Below are 16,698 nucleotides of genomic sequence, written 5' to 3' on the forward strand. Positions count from 1 at the left end.
TGAAAGTAAAAATGGTTTGTATCTGTGGTTCATTGTGTAATTTCATTTGCCTGGTCACATTTCTCTGACGAACATTATCGCTCAATAGAGAAAAAACAACAACTTCTAAGTCCTGAATAACAACAGGATCTTCACGCTATATTCACACCCAGCATTGTGTTTGCTCCAGCAGAAAGCTTTAGGCCTTTAGAGAGGCTCATCTCACCTGATCAGCTGCACTGAGTAAAGAGGTGGCAGTCAGCCCTTTGTTCTAATTTTCTGAAATGTAAAAAAAAAAAAATACATGCGTGTGTTCTCCCCTGCTTTATCCAGCCTCATGCTGGTTGTGATTTTTAAACGCTGCAGGCAGTCAAGACCTTTTTTCAGGCCAACTGTGGCCACATGGTACTCGTAGCATCCTTCCAGACCTTATATGTACGTGTATGCACACAGCTGGTCTGTACCATGGTCTGTACATTACCGTTTGGCTAGTGTGGTATGTATACATTGGTCCACTAGGTGTCTCTTCATTTGATAACCAGAAATCTTAAAGGACCAGTGTGGTGGATTTCAAGGCAGGCAGTATACACAGTTTCATTGTCATTAATCTATACTCACCTGTAATTATGAAATTGTTCACATAAAACTATAAATATATTGTTCTTGGTATCCTAAAACTAGCTTAAAACAGATGAAACTATAGGTGAAATAACATGTCAGTTAAATGAAGACTTACTTAATCTGGTAACATAAAGAGTTGCCATGTAAAAGTAGGTAGTCCAAATGTTAGTCCAAAGAAAAGAGTAATTTACTGAAAGGTAGTCCAACAAAAGGGGATACAGACTGATGACAAAAAATACAAAGAGCCAGAGAACAAAACCAACTGCAAGGAACAGACACGTGGATGACTGATGATAAACTGACGAAAGGACAAGGTGAGAAATAAGGCTTTAGATATGCAAGGTCTAAAGAGGCATAGATGAGAGTATTGCGAGAGGAGCACACAAGGAGAAATAACATAATCACAAAAGAGGGGGAAAAACGGAAGTAACGCAAGACGCAGAAACACCAAGGAAGAAATCTGAATAAAAAATAATGTCAGTGTCAGTGACAATGTCAGTTAAGTACGTATAAAACAACAAATGTTGACTAAAGTGCTGAACAGAGAAGAAGAGGTAAAACTTAATAAAAGTACTGCATTAGAAGGAAAAGCAATAAAAAGAGCAGCTTGCAAACTGAATCAAATGCCAAAGAGTAAAAAGGAGTTTTAAGAAGAGATTTAAAGACAAATGCAAAGGTAAACTGTTTTAGAGTTTAGGGGCTGGAGCTGAGAACGAAGACCCTCTGGCCAGACCTTTTAGTGATCTATAATAAAAACAGGAAACACAAGGAAGACCAGAAATTGTTCAGAGCAGATCTCATGAAGAAACAGAACAGATTCAAAGCACAATATCATGACAATACATTGCTGTTTTCTTTTTTTTGTTTTGTTAGTTTAAATGTATACATTTTTGTATTTTTGAGTTGTCTTGTTTGCTACGAACTACAAATTGATGTCTTTTTGTTTGCTTAAACCTGCAATTTGCTGTTTTGTTAACTTAAATGTTGACTGTTACTTTATACTATGTAGCTGCATATGTCTCATAGCCAAAATTAATTTTAACTCTGTTCTCATCTCCACAGAACCACTGATTTATTTACCAAACCACAGACTGTTTTAACAGTGGGTTTAATTGGTCTCAATCATGTTTGCAAACTGATGTGCGGTGGAAGCGGACAGAAGCCTCTGGTCCAGGTCCTGCTCTGGTCACTCGCCTCTTGTCTACAACCATTTTAAGATGCTCAGCAATGCCTCAAGATGATCCACTGGGATCCTCTTCACCAGCCTGCAGTGAGCAAGAGGTCAGAGGAGATTGATTGTCTGGGTGAGATGAGGTGAAAAAGGCTACAGACTCTGTCCTCTGCCGGCAACCGTGCCACTTTGCAGTTTGTCTGTCGCAGTCCGGGACGTCACTTCTGTGGTTGAATGAGATGCCGGGGGACTTGCAGAAGCAGAAGTTTCATTGACCACGGTGAGTATCTGTCCCTGCAGGTTTCAGTTTTGCTATGAAAGATACAGGAAGAGCATCATGCTTTTGACCAAATGAAACAAAACTCCAGTGTGAGATTGAAACTGTAAAAGTGGAGCGGACAGTCTTCAGTCCTGATAGGTGAGTACCAGTCAGCACCAGGCAGAGCAACAGTGGACATGTGTACAGTAATCAAATGTTAGTGCCGGTCAAAGGCCTAACTGCTCCAGTGGGAAGAGAAAAAGGTTTGTGGAGGTAAACTTTCAGCAAAACCAAATGAATGAAAAGAGAAAGTGTGGAAAGTACATCTACCTTTTGCATTTCAAAAACCACTACTCATGTCATATTTTATAAAGGTGTGTCTTAACTCTCTCTCACACTGTTCCTATCACCTCTCAACCCTCACTCTGCCTATCCCTCTCTTTTCCTCTTCCTCTTCCTCTTCCGCGTCCTTTTTCATAACAGGAACCTGGGGGACAAGAAGTCAAAACTTCCTGAGACGTGCCCCCTCACCCTGTGTGTCCCCCCTTCCTGGTTTCTTCAACATCTGAAGACTATCTTCCATCTCCGTATTTGACCCCTTTCATGCCTCCATCTTTTTCCTTCAGGTCCCGTCAACCAATAAACTTCCCTGCATCAATTAAGGCGTGGCCTTTGTTGGCAAATTACTTCTTTAAATTAATTTGGGTTAGCTTGTCCGAGCACATGTGATTTTATATCCATTTTTTATGCCGTTTTGAGCTCATCCAGTAACATACAGGCACATATTCAATACCAGCACCTGTCAGAGGCACATGAATGAGACATATTTATATATATGCTGCAATCAGCATGTTAAGTAAATATAGCAAGTTTTAGAAAACTGTTTATTAGGCTTTGTCATCAGCTCTTCTTTAGTTTTACTGCACAGTAATCTGTGACTGTGTGACTTTAATCAGCTCTTAATTAAAGAGCGGCGTTGATCTGCGGCCTTGTTTGTTTAATTTGTACAAATTGAAGTCACATGTGGGAACCAGAAATATTGGCAACTAATTCTTGTTGTGCTACATTCTCAACCCGGCGCAGACAGACTGGGGTCTGTCATTAATGGCAGAGCAATTAAATTCATAGACAGCGGAGATGTGAATGTTATGTGACACTGTGCATTAATCTGATTCAATTAACTTTTCGTGTCTAGTTAATCAGTGTGAAAGATGAAAGAATTGTTTGTGCTAGATTTGAAGAAGAATGGCTGCTAATGATGGGCTTTATTTTACCCCCGGCCTTCTATAAAACCCTGTGTTCAAATAAACTCTCTTTCATCCACGTCTTTGTCGACGTCCTCATCCGCTCTGAAAAAAGGGACAGATGAAGTGCCAAGAATAACCCCCCAGATGTGATGTCACCAGGGGGAGAAAAATCAGATTTGTCCTGCTAGAAGATACTTTACATTATGTTGACACACTTATTCAAGGTGACTTCTAATGGCTCACAACCTACATAGCTACTCACAAGTGTGCCCTGCACAGTATATATTTCATTATCAATCAATGTCACATCTGTATGCGGCGGTTTCACTGCATAAAAGCGTCTGGAATGTGCGGTTATATGAATTAAATAAACAGAAAAGATATTAAAAACTGCACTATTGTGAAGTTTGTTTAGTCAGGTTTAGCCAGCAGTGAGCCCGTCTACAATGTAAAGGCCGTCTTCACTGATCCGTACACGTTTGAAGGAGATTCCTCTGGTCGGACACGGTGAGAACACACGCAGCCCTGAGCTTTCAGCGCTGTCCATAAATCACACCCTCACAGCTCCTCCCTTCTTTCTCTTTTTCATTTGTCTCTCTTCATATATGTTTTTTTCTTTTCATTTTTACAGTGCAGTAAGGAATGCATGCTCTACAGGGTGGCTGGTGTGCACTGGAGCGACTCAACTCCCATGTCTCACACTCATCCCATGTGTCTCCTATTAGCTACACTCACCAAGAGAGGGAGGGAGGGAGAGACCGGTGGAGAGAAAGCAGGGGAGACAGAAAGAGAGAGGGGGAGGGGGAAAGGAGAGAGAGAGAGAGAGAGAGAGAGAGAGAGAGAGAGAGGAATTTGATATGCTTTGTGCATGAGTGACTTGTATAAAACAAAGACAGGCAAATAGTATGTATGTATGTGTGAGGGAGGAAAAATAGTGCACTCATGAATACTCAAGAAACTAGCAAAAAAAGATTATAATTTATTTCCAGATTTTTTTTTTGCCTCCATTTGCATCTTGTTTCACAAGGTAAATTGAAAATAAAAAATAAAAACCGACTGCCATAACATGAAAATGTAAAAAAATAATACAAATAATATGTGCTGTATATATAATTATATCATTATCAACAAACAGACAACATTAATCATAATAACAATACTATTGATCATAACAGAACACTAAATTGCTGGTCTCATGCATATTGAACGCCCCTCAGATACAAAAGAGGGGGTCATTACTAAAAATAGAACCAAAAGTTCCACCAGTTCAGAATAAGCGCCTAGCTACATGCAATGACATAAAAGAGACTCATGTACACATTCCTTCTGGCATCAAGTATTTTACACATACTGTACTTCACTATTGCCGCCCCCATCTAATATACTGTACAGAGCACAATACAAAACAGGACTGGAGTTCAAGAACATTATGCAGGAAAGCGCTGGAGTCTGGTGCAGTTAGCGGGGACCGTGTGCAACATTTTCACGCCCTCCTCCCTCTTTTGTTAATCCTTCAAAATCTTCTTGTTTTCCTCAGTGAAGTCCATTAGTCCAGCTTTCGCTGTAAGTCTTTGTTCCCTCATTGTGTTCAGTGCTTGCTTCATTCGTTCCGTTTTGCACACATTCTCCCATGGTTTTCTCCATGTGGCTTGTTGTGGTGCCCCTCCCTCACAGGGTCTTGTCACTCTCTTTCTTCAGGTGACTAAAAGGTCAAAGGAGAAGTCACATTAACCCAAACTGTAGACAAAGGTCACTGCTGAGGTTGGGGTTCATCTCAACTGCACGTTAATGCTGAGGACGTCAGTGTTGTACCTAACAGAATGTGTACGATCAAAAAAATCTTTAAAGACTCAACCAGAAGTACCATCGGTGAGTGTTTTCATTTATTTCTGCAGAGAACCTATGATCAAGAAACATCAATATGTAGTAACGTGGAGATTTTTGCTCGCTGACAAATCCACACTAAGTGTCAGGACATTTGGTTTGCATGTGAGGTTTTCCTCTTCCTCTGCATCCATGCATGATGAAGCATAATCATAAGTGAATGGGATTAATCTGGTGAGATCACAGCCAGTAATAGATCAAATGTGGCTACAGTGCCTATAAAAAGTATTCACCCTCTTCAGTGTATCCCCCCTTTTATTGCTTTTGTAAATGGTAAATCATGGTAAAAATAAAATTACAAAAAAAACTCTTTAAAGTCAAAGTCAAAACATATTTCTACAAAGTAATTAAAACTATATGCTTATTGAATACTGGGTTTAGTGGGGTATTAGGACAAAATATAAATCTTTGCACATGTATGCCAACGGTATCTATACAATAGATTGATTTAATAAATTAATTGTTCAAGAAATAAAATTAAATCATAGATGATTTTCTTCAGCATATGACCATTAACTATATTTCTGTGGGTTTTGGACAGGAGGCCGAAAAAAAGAAAAATCTAAAGACTATGGGCCTTGAAAGGTTGTGATTTTAGCTGGCATTTTAGATCCAACAAGAATATTGATTCAGTGAAAACATAATCCAAACAGTCAGTAGTTGTAGCAGAATGTACTAAGTCTCTTGTATCAACATCGCTAACATCTCTGTACCTGTAATACTCGTCCTGGGTGAGAGAGTGGTGGTGATGGTGGTGGATCCACTGTTGTTCCAGGGCCAGTCTCTGGATCTGCAGCTCTGCGCTCTGGGCCTGCTGCATGGCCTGGAGCTGATGGGCTGCTGACATGGGACCAGTGAGGGAGGAAGGCTGTGGCAGGTCACGGAAAGGAGCACCTACAATTAAAACCAAGAGGAAAGAGGAGGAGCAAGTGGGGATATAAAAAAAAAAAAGGGACACCGTGGTCACTCACCACCATCACAATCAAAACGCTTCTTCATAAACTTTTAACACTGTGTTTTTAGAGAAAGAAAACTGAACGAGTACATGGACGAGGAGCCTTCTCCTCACCGAACAGCTGTTGGCGGAGCACCTCGCTGTCAGTGAGGGGGTGAGCCAGGATGGGGGTGCCTATTGTGGCTCCTGGGTAAGGGAGGCGTGCCAAAGGAGACCCCGACGCCAACGGGTCCATCAGGGGGTGAACCCCGCCCGCCGCTGGATGCCAGTGATGTAATAGGAAATACAGGAGATATTTAAAAATGAGTCAAAGCATGATGCACACAACATGGGAAGACATTATTGTTGCATCACAGGGATTTTTGGTAACACAAACACTTTAGTAATCTGCGTACCCTGACATTAAGGCTCTTGCCAATGTGGCTGATTTCCACACTGTGCAATTCATGTTTGCTTTTATCGTTGATGCCAAACATAATTCCAATGAAAGTAATATCATCTGAGCAACTCTGATCAAATGTCTCAGAGAAAACTATAATCAGCTTCTCCGGCATTCAGAGGGAAGCGGTGTTCAAGCTCTTCACTAATACAAAAATCTATTACATTATAGTAGAAGGATGAGGCTGGTACTATTTTTTCTTTTTCTCATGACAAGCACCATCAGTTTCTGGGACTTTCTGATTCTTCTGCCCTGTCTGGCAGCCCAAAGCCCATTTTTGTAACGTGTTCTTAAATAAACATGTCAGTCTTTAAAACTGGGTCACAAATATATAGTTTTGCATTTTAATGTTATCTAAGTGTTAACACGTTTGAATTTGTTTTGGACTATTTTTAGATGCTGATAAAGACACATTTGGTCTGTCAGTCCTACAATCCCTGCAGGATGGTGTATGTGTAAAATAACCTGTGTGAGTGCTTATATTAATTTGAAAGAAGGAACATGTCATTCAGTGAAATGGTGTGGCTCTTGAACCAGCGTTATCCTTTTGGTTTTTAGAAAATAGATCTAGCATGCATGGACTCTAAATGGACGTTTTGACTCGAAAACATATCTATGAAATCCTGATGAGAGTTGTTAGTGGCAGCATTGTTAGTAGCAGTGGGTACCTGTGTCTTGCTGGTGCAGGTGAAGATGTGAGTGGATGTGTGAATGCTGGTGATGATGAGGCGTCACATTTAACATCTGAAGACGCCCCAGATTCTCTCCTCCACCTGCTCCACCTGTTCCGCCTCCACTTCCCCCTCCTCCTCCACCACTTCCTCCCCTTTCTCTCTCCCTCTCTCTTTCTCGCTCTCTGTCCCCAAAAGCCGGTAAAGCTGCTCTGTCCCTTTCCCTCTCCCTCTCCCTTTCCCTCTCCCGCTCTCTCTCCCTCTCCCGCTCTCTTTCACCACTCCTGTCTCGCTCATAAGTGGCAGGAGAGCGAGTGGGAGTGGGGTAGGTCTCAGGGGGAGCAGCTGGGGCAGGGGCTGGTGGCAGATGAGAGGACAGGGAGCTGGGAAAAGAAGAATGGGGAACTGGGTGATGAAGTGAGGAGGCATTGGAGGTCGGCGGAGCAGGTGGAGGAGGAGCTGGCGGAGGTGCTGCAGGGGCTGCCGGGGCTGGGGGGGCAGCCGGTGGAGCAGATGAAGGGTGAGAAGGGAGAGAGGGCGGGAGGACTGATGAAGGGGGTGGATTGGACAGGGACTGCGGGACAGGAGGGTTGGGAGGTCGAGTTACCGGGGCCAGGGTTGGGTTCTGGAGGTGTGGGGGGCCAGGTGGAGCTGGGGGAGGAGGAGTACCATAAAGTGACACCTCATTAGCTCCCGCTGCACCACCTCCAAGGAGCAGGGAGTGTGCATGGGCATTGGCATGGGCATGGGCATGGGCATGGGCATGTGCATGGGCATGAGCATGGGCATGAGCATGAGCATGGGCATGTGAATGTGAGTGAGCGAGTGCAAGAGCTGCAGGATCAGCTATGGACCCTGGCGGGTAAATCCGCTCATCACTCTTAAATTCAAATCCTGGTTTTATCCGATCTCGATGGGTAGCCATTGCATGAGGAAAGCCAACTCCTCCTAACCCTGCACCCCCTATCCCTCCAGGTACTGGGCCTCCAGCCACTCCAGGATGGCCACCAACTCCTGGACCACCTTCAAGGCTACCACCATACAAAAAGCCCAAGATGGCTGCTGCTGTAGCTGCATCAGTAGGCAGGTGGTGTGGGTGGCCTAAAGCATGATTCTGAAACTGAGGAAGAAAGAATGAGGGGTGGACATGAGGATGACCATGGTGAACTTGTTGGTGGTGTGCCTGGGCACGACTTGCTACCCCAAGTGGAGACATAGCGTGGGGGCGAGCATATTCACTCAGAGTTCTCAGAGCTGGGGTGTCAGGGCCCAAATAAGGTCCTCCTAAACCTATTCCCAGGGCCCCTTGGGGGCCTCCAACAACTGCTGATGCCCCACTCATGGATGGTAAGAGGAGGGAGTGGGGGATAGAGTGAGAGAGCGTGGGGTGGAGATGGTGTGTTGGAGCAAGGTGAGCATGAGGATGTGAGGGATGGTGCTGGGGGTGAGGGGGAGGATGGGAGACAGGGTTGCCAGAGGAAGAAGAGGAGGAAGATGAAGGGTCGAGGATGATAGAAGATGAGGAAGGGAAGAAGAGTGAGGAGCCCTGGCGACCCCCTCCGGCAGCGTTGATGTCCTTCTGCTGCTGAAGAGACACAGGAGAAGACAGTAAATCACATGTGCTCTGATCTGCTTTACTCATTTCTTAATAAAATGATCAATTTAATCTACATCAAATCCATTCAACCTGACAAGGTACGTAATTATCAACCTCAAATGTGCACACCTGTAGATGTCGATCCAGTTCCCTCTCACGCTCACGCTCCCTTTCTCTTTCCCTTTCTTTTTCTCTTAGGTCTCTGGCCCGCTGCTCGACCTCCCTGCGGGCCCTTTCAATCATCTCATTCCTCTTCTTCCATAGTTTGGAGCCATCTAATGGGACAAAGAGGACATCACTGCGAGCGCAGGAGTTCCCAGTGCCACGATCAAGGACTTTGTGAAACCTAGGATCATGAGACACAGCAGTGATGTTCATCATCATTACAACCATCCAGGGTCAGTATCACCATCATAATAATTACTGTTAATTACAGGGGACTGAACATAATGATATATTAACAGTCCCAAGAGGATGATAAAGAAGACATTTTGACTTTACCGTGCTGATTGACTGGCGTGGATAGGAATGTCTACCAGTTTTGGTTCAGGGGAGGGACTTCTCAACACCGGAGGTGGGCTTTCACTTTCTTCTCTCTCTTCTATTGGTTCTTCCTTAATGACAGGTGTGGGAGGTGGGCCGGACTCCAAATGTCCATCTCCACCAGAAGTGGAGGCAGGTGTTGATATGTTGTTGTTGGTGGAGTTGTTAAGAGGTGGAGGTCCCTTTGAGACGTTTTGAGGAGAGAGTGACTGTGAGCTGCTATTGTTGCTATTGGGTGCGCTACTGTTGCTACTGTTGTTCGCCATGTTACTGCCACTGTTCCCATTGGAATGATATGTCCCACTGAATGAAGGGTGGTTGTTCAAAGTGCCATGGAAAGGGGACGGGCGGCATCCAGGAGAACAACTGGATGACACACCTGGGGCAGGAATAGGAATGTTGGGTGCAGAGGAAGTGCCAGGTGGAAAAGATGAGAAGGCGCCCATCTGATTGGTGGAGGGGCTAGGCAAGGGAGACAGGGGTGTTGGAGGAGTCTGGGCAGTGGACTGATAGTGTGGGGGCCGTACACCAGGTGCTATACCTGACGGGGGTGGCTGGCCATGGGAGGCTTGAGGTGGAGCTAGAGGAGGTTGAGGTGGAGGAGGGGGATAAGGAGCATTTGCAGGGTGTCCATGATGGCTCGAAGAAGAGGAAGGAGACAGTGCAGGAGGTTGGGCTGGACCTCCACGGTTTTGGTATAGGGCAGACTCTCGCAGGTTTGAGTCCCTCTCTCTGTCTCTGGGCCCAGACTGGTAGTGAGGATGAGGTGGGTGGGGGTGCTGGGTCCCTCCAGGCCCTGAATACTCTCGTCCCAGGCTTTGAGTTACCCCCGGGGAGCTTAGGTACTCTCTATTTGTGCCAGTAGAAGGTGGTGCCGCAGTAGTAAAGTCTTTTCCTCCAGTGGGAGGATACTCTCTGTGAAAGTGGTCTGCACCAGAGGAGGGCGTTTGTGCCTGGTCCATGGGAGGAGGGAAGTCCCGGTTCGATGAGTTTGGGGGATGTGAGTGCGGGTGTGGGGGCAGGGAAGAATGGGATGGGTGACTGGGATTGTTTTGGGGTGATGCAGGTGGGTCACGGTTCAACATAGGGGTAACCGGTAGCCCGCTGGTTGAACTTGGGGGGTTTCCCTGTTGGATTGAGTTGTTGTTAGGGTTACTGTTGCTCACAACATCTCTTGTCGGGCCCCCAAACTCATTCCATCTGCTCCCATCTTTGTCTCTGGGATGCCCCCCTCCAGCTCCACTGGGGACAAAGTCTCTAGTCTGGTTTTGGTTCGGCAGATTAAACTCCCTTCCTCCATCGCGTTCCCTTTCACGATCCCTGTCTCTGAAAGCTGTACCAAAGTCTCTTCTCTCTGGACCCAAATTAGGTCCATCTCTCCCAGAACCTTGGAAGTCCCGGTTCTGACCGACTGACAGTCCACCAAACTCCCTGCCTTGGATGTTGGGCCCACCCATCCCACCACAAGCACTGTTACTATTTCCCCCACTGCTATTGTTGCTGCCATTGCCAATGGGAGCGGAGAACTCCCTGTTGATCTCCCTCCCCCCACACTCCCCCCTCACTCCCCTCTCCCTCTCTCCTGCAGCCCCCCTCTCTCTGTCCCCTCCCCCTCCAGCGTACCTGGGAAGGTACTCCCTGTGGGGGTGGGGGTGAGGATGGGGGAGGTAAGAGGGGTGGGAGGAGGAGTGGCGAGAGGATGGAGGGTTATAAACAGAGGGAAGTTGCTGCTGCTGAACTGGGGGCTGGTGCTGTGGTTGGTGTGGGTGGTGGTTGCCAGGGTAACGGGTGTAGCCCCAGCTCCCCTGGCAACCAGTTGCTGTGCCACCCTGCCAGCTGGTGGAACTGTAGTGGTGAGGGTGGGTGGAGGGTTGGGTCTGAGGTTGGGACTGGGACTGTGGCTGGGGGCCAGTCTGTGGCAGCAGAGAAGGAGGAGTGGACTGAGCCTTGTCCATGAGTTTGTCTGTCTTTTCTATTTTGTCTCTTTCTGTCTTAACCTCTGAAGTAAGGTTTTGTCCCCCAAGCTCCAAAGGCTTGAGGGCAGGTGGAGGAGGAAGTGGAGGAGGCAAAGAGTGGGGAATGTTTGGGCTGTTATGGGAAAAATCTCCTCCAGAGATTGTTGTCTTGCTCACGCACTGTGTGCTTGATTTGGAAGTCATTCTGCTGCCGCTAAGTGCACCTTCAGCTCCAGTCGGTCCGCCATACTCAACTTTACACATTAATTTGGAGTCCAGGGAGAAATATGATTTCCTCCCACTATTGCTGTCATTTGATGAATCTCCTGCTCCACGGAGAGAGGGAGTCAGACCAGAGGAAGAGCAGGGAGTGGATGGAGGCTTAAGAGATGGACAGTCCTCAATTCTTGCATCTACATCTCTCTTTTCTCCATCTCCACAGGACTCCTCCCCTCTCCCCTCTCTTAGCGCCCTCCGATCCTCTCCTGCAACCTTCCCTGCTCCACCCTCTTTACTTTTCTCCCGTTCTCCTTGCTTTGGTGAGTCAGGGCCGTCGGAATCAGAGTCCAGGCTACCCAAAGGGGAAGCAGAGAGACTTGGGGATGAGGAACGATTGTCCTGGTCTATATCCCGCCCGCTGCTCAGACTACTGCTGCTATTGGCCAGGCTCCCTACAACTGAACTCCTGCTGCCCTGGGATTGGCCATCTTCATTGTCACTCTCACGGGATTGGCTGGCAACTGATGTTGGAGGTGGGACAGTGGAAGGAGCCGAGCTGTCAGTCGAGTGTGTTGATGTTGGAGGGTTTGGGGCAGAGGCCGAATCCTGACAAGAAAGGATCATTAACGGATAAATGATGGATAAATTCTCAAAATTTACATTTTGAAAATTTGGCAATATCAGCTGGCTAAACATTTGTGGAGGATTACCGTTTTAGCTGAGACGGCGCCTTTGGGTTATTTAGTTGAATCAAAGATTTATAATTGCTCTTTATATAACAAGTTGATGAAATGTAACACAAACCTGAACTTTCTGCCTCTTTGGAGGAGACACAAGTTCCTCCCCCTCACTCTCTGATGAATCATGCCCTTGTGATCTGCGACTGAAGCGATTCCCAGCCAATTCCTCACCAGCACCTCTTTGCTAAAACAACATAAGACTTTTAATTCAGTAGTGATGCTTTTGAATTCCTAATAGGCCAATGTCTGTTTTTAGAACAAAGCAACACGTTCACGTTCACGTTCACGTGCACAGACACACATACATAGAACTTCAACATCAAATATGAAACATCAAAGATTTTAAAACTGCTAAGGTGTAAAACACTCAACCAATTCTGACACTGCAATGGTTTGTCTGTGGCAATCATACGGATGACTCATACACTCACAGCACACACACACAACCACACACAGAGAATCCAATACACAGAGACAGTTCTTTATTGTTCATGACTCTTGTACTTGCATGCACACACATAAACTTATAGACAAGGCGGCGACAGGAAGAAAGAGACACAAGAAATAGGCTCTAACCGTCTGACGGTCGCTGCGTTCAGGGCGAGTGGGGCTTGGGTGCGGGCGTCTACCCCTTCTCTCCTCACTTGCCCCCCGCCGTCGCCCACTGCGCATGGGCATCTACAAACCAAAATCCAGCAGAAGAGGAAATGCGGGAGAAGGCATTAAAACGGGGTTAGAAGAATATGGTTTGATAGAGAAATAAGGATTCATTGGAGTGAAAAGAGTAACTTTAAGGTGTAATGTGGCAAGGTGAATGGAGGAAGAACAGAGTGAAGGAAGAAGAGAAAAGAGTGGAGAAGGACCAGGAAATAAATATATAAAGACATTTCTACCTCTCACTACCAAATAAATAATTTAATCTTCAAATATTATCACATATAAAACAAACTGTATTGCAGTCATACTCCCAAATAATGCATGCAAGAATAGCTTTGGTACACTGTACTTGGGCCTTGTGCGTACCGATTCTTTATGTGTCCTTGTTTTCATTATTTCTTCTTTATAACGCCCATTTTACAACACAAGCCATTGCAGGGACTGAACTGGATCCAGTTGCTTACTGACTGGTCTGTGTTACACCATGAGAGCTACCAAAACCTGTGAAGAAGCATAAACAAAGAAGGCATGGTTCAGTCTGCATTGAAATCCTACTGAGAATTCATTATCAGCCAATAAAAAAACAAAACGTTAGTTCATGGAAAAATAGGGATGGAAGAAATGAAGTATATTATTTAGTGTCTGCGACTAGTACGGAGCTCAGGAATTTCTGCCATGATAAAAACATCTGAGTTTACAACTGCAAGAGCACGGTTACAACATTTAAATTCCCAGCATGCTTCACACTGTATCAGCACAACTGCTTTTCGCTGCGCGCACAACAGTCTCCTCTCTGCCCTCTGCTTTCACCACAGAAGACCAAACCCACAGGCACAATAGGTTAACCCACTCTCACGGGCAGAATGCACTGGTTTGAGTGCAGCTACAACAATGCAGATAACAGATGCAGAGGAGAGAAGGTGCTGATTGGTAGACTGCCTTTTTGGATTGCAGTCTGCAGAAGACTGCTGCGAACTCACTCCAACAAACATCTTGAGCATACGGGGGCCACACCCCCCTCCTTCCACCTTCACTACAACAACCCAAACCCACAGCCACTTGTGGTTAACCCACATGACCTGGTTATGGTCAGGAGAATCACATACTTATTTATCCACCCTGCCAGTCTTTAGGGGAATGTACAATGTCAAGATTTATCCTTCACCCGGCCATCAGGTTGTGCTTGACAACATAGGTGGACTACTCTGCAGGGGCCCGTCTAATCCATTCATTCATGGACCACTATGATGAAAAAATGGCTCATGGATATTGAATGAGGATAAAAATAGAGCACACTGCTGGATGAAGAAAGATATATTCGGCTGAGCAGTTAGCAGAGTACATGCATACTCTCCTCTGTAGCCAGTAAATTTGTGTGTGTGTGTGTGTGTGTGCGTGTGCATGTGTTCATGCAAATAAAGTAAGCTCTGATAAATCCTGGAGCAGCTTCACTACACATGGCTATGCATTAATTATTAGTGCATGCTGCAGTGACTGATTCAGTCTTAAGAGTAAAATCCTTACTGTACACACCTCCATATGCATCACAGAAAATATCAGCACATGGATTTAGAGGCAATGTGGGTTCAAAAACAGGCACAGGAATAGAAAACATTCAGTTCCTGGTGGATTTCTGCACACAATGCATCTCAGTTACAGGTGGCAGCTGCTGGCCAGGCTGTGGTCCACTGGCAGGTCCTTGGCCATGGTCAGTAAACAAGTAGGACGCAAAGCCAGCGCCAACACACACCAGCATTTACATCTCTAGCCCCTCTGCACACACACACACACACACACACACACAAGCACATGCATTATCAACAAATTGGCCACTGCATGTGATGCAAAGCAGCAGCATGCAGTTGCTCTGCTTACATCACCAGCGAGCAGGCACTGCAACGACTCTTTCTTCTTTCTTCCTGCGAATGTTATTGATACACATGCAGAGGAGAGCGGCCAAAAAGGCTGCTCCTGTAGCCTGCCACAGACTACCACGGCGGAACACACAGTCCATCCACGACGGGGAGAGAATCGTGTTGAGCAGCACATACATAATCAGAATGGATGCCTGTGCAGTGCTGTTTCCAGACGCTGCATATCTCTTAAAAAAAAAAAAAAAAAAAAAGAAGAAGAAAAAAAAAAAGAAAGATGATATGGAATGGCGAATCAAGGCATTTCGCACCGGCTCTCCCCTTTCATCGCTGGAATGTGGGTACGCGTCGTGCACTCTGCTAACATTAATTCACCGGGACGTAATTTAGCCATAACGCAGGAGTCTGGTGATCATTAACGCACAAAGGAAAAAAAGAGGGTGGGAGAGCAGAAACGTGGCCACTAGGAATAGCTCCAAATGCAGAGTATAAGCATCCATTTTCCTTCTCCTTACCTATAATATCCAGCGATGCGTGCTCCCACTCTCACTCTCCCCTTTCCTTTCTCTCCCTCTGTTTTGTCGGTTTATGTTGCACGCTGACACGCACACCTCAGAGCCCAGGCGTCTGTCAACAGAGGCTTGTGCTGGCTCATATTGCAACGGACTCCGATAATAACAATAATGCAGAAGAAATCTCTTGCTATTCGTTGCAGGAGGAAAAAAAAAAACCAGGGGTGCCAACTGAAGACTGTACAAATTGATGCGTATACCCTCGCCTCTTCCCCACCCCCTTTCGCCCCCTTTTTCTCTTTTGCCCCCCTTCTCCCACCCTACTTACTCCCCCTCTTCCTCTAAGACGACTTGCACTTTCTTTTTATATAATTATATAAATATATATAAATATATATATATATATATTTATATATATAAACCTCCCCTGTCTTACAGTCACATTTTTTAGCGGAGGGGTGAGCCAGAGAGAGGGATGCACGTCGGGTGAGAGAAAGGGAGAGAGGAGAGGGCGTGATTTGCATAAGGAGAGAGGGGGAGGCTGAAGAAGGAGGAGGAGGAGGAGAAGGAGGAGAAGGAGGGAGAAAGAGGAAGAGAGGCGCAGAGAGAGGGCCAAAATTCTGAAGAGGGAGGGGGATCAGGAGGGAGGGTCTCTCTGTGTCTGTTGCCGAGTCCCTCCAGAGTCACCTTTACTGTATGGAGAGGCTCTGCTCACACTGAAGAACCACGGCTTTATCTCACAGTGAACCCCGAGGAGGAAGACATGTCCAGAGGGTCTTTGTTCTTAGGGGCCTGAGAGTGTTCAACGCCAAACAAGCTGAAAGGTGGACTCAAGAGAAAAAAAATAAATGTGGGGACATTTTGACGACGAAGAAAGCTCCAACAGGAATAATTAAACAATTAACACGTGAACAATTAAATCTCTCTCGTGTGTCTTTTTAGTGGCTCTAAGTCTAGTCTGGGGAAAAACCTTGCAGCGGTGTGTCCAGTCAAGCGGCTCTGCAGACCTCCTCCTCCTCCTCCTCCTCCTCCTCCCCTCTCCTGTCGTTCACTCCCTCTCTCTCTCTCCCCCCTTCACGCAGCCCCCTGTCCCGTCTCCTATTGTGTGGTAACCATGGAAACCCGGTCGGAGACTGTGCGCGATGCGCCTGCGCGGTTCCAGATCTTCCTTCATCATCATCACCGGCAGCACGGGCGCGACAGGAGCTGAGCCCCGCTCGCGCGCCCTCTGCTGCTCGGTCCGTGTCCGGACAGCGCGTGGAGCTGATCCGCCTCACCTGCAGCTGCGCGCGCGCCGTTACATCGACTTTTGATGTGCAGGTGTGAGCTCGAGGCTGCTGTGAGATGGAACCAGGAAATGGAATTGATTTAATATGTA

General features: G+C 46.2%; 1 protein-coding gene across 1 annotated transcript; it reads right to left on the minus strand.

Moving 5' to 3' along the window:
- Window positions 1-4,403: 4,403 nt before the first annotated feature.
- On the minus strand, window positions 4,404-15,356 carry atn1 (atrophin 1). Its single transcript, XM_084558010.1, has 10 exons — window positions 15,324-15,356; window positions 13,304-13,438; window positions 12,857-12,958; window positions 12,345-12,464; window positions 9,325-12,146; window positions 8,953-9,169; window positions 7,224-8,811; window positions 6,207-6,374; window positions 5,875-6,055; window positions 4,404-4,979 (listed from the first exon to the last, which is right to left on the minus strand). Exons 2-10 carry the CDS (start codon window positions 13,328-13,330, stop codon window positions 4,946-4,948), a joined length of 5,259 nt encoding a protein of 1,752 aa, XP_084414136.1. The 5' UTR covers window positions 13,331-13,438; window positions 15,324-15,356; the 3' UTR covers window positions 4,404-4,945.
- Between the last annotated feature and the right edge of the window lie 1,342 nt (window positions 15,357-16,698).

Source organism: Chelon labrosus, assembly GCF_963514085.1.
Source record: "Chelon labrosus genome assembly, chromosome: 12".
NCBI lineage: Eukaryota > Metazoa > Chordata > Actinopteri > Mugiliformes > Mugilidae > Chelon > Chelon labrosus.

Excerpts from the sequence above, each read along its gene's own strand:
- atn1 (XM_084558010.1), bottom strand. The coding sequence starts at position 13,330 with ATGAAAACAAGGACACATAAAGAATCG. Across the intron at positions 12,959-13,303 it reads CAAGGACACATAAAGAATCG|ATGCCCATGCGCAGTGGGCG; the intron begins GTACGCACAAGG and ends TTTGGTTTGTAG. Across the intron at positions 12,465-12,856 it reads AACGCAGCGACCGTCAGACG|CAAAGAGGTGCTGGTGAGGA; the intron begins GTTAGAGCCTAT and ends ATGTTGTTTTAG.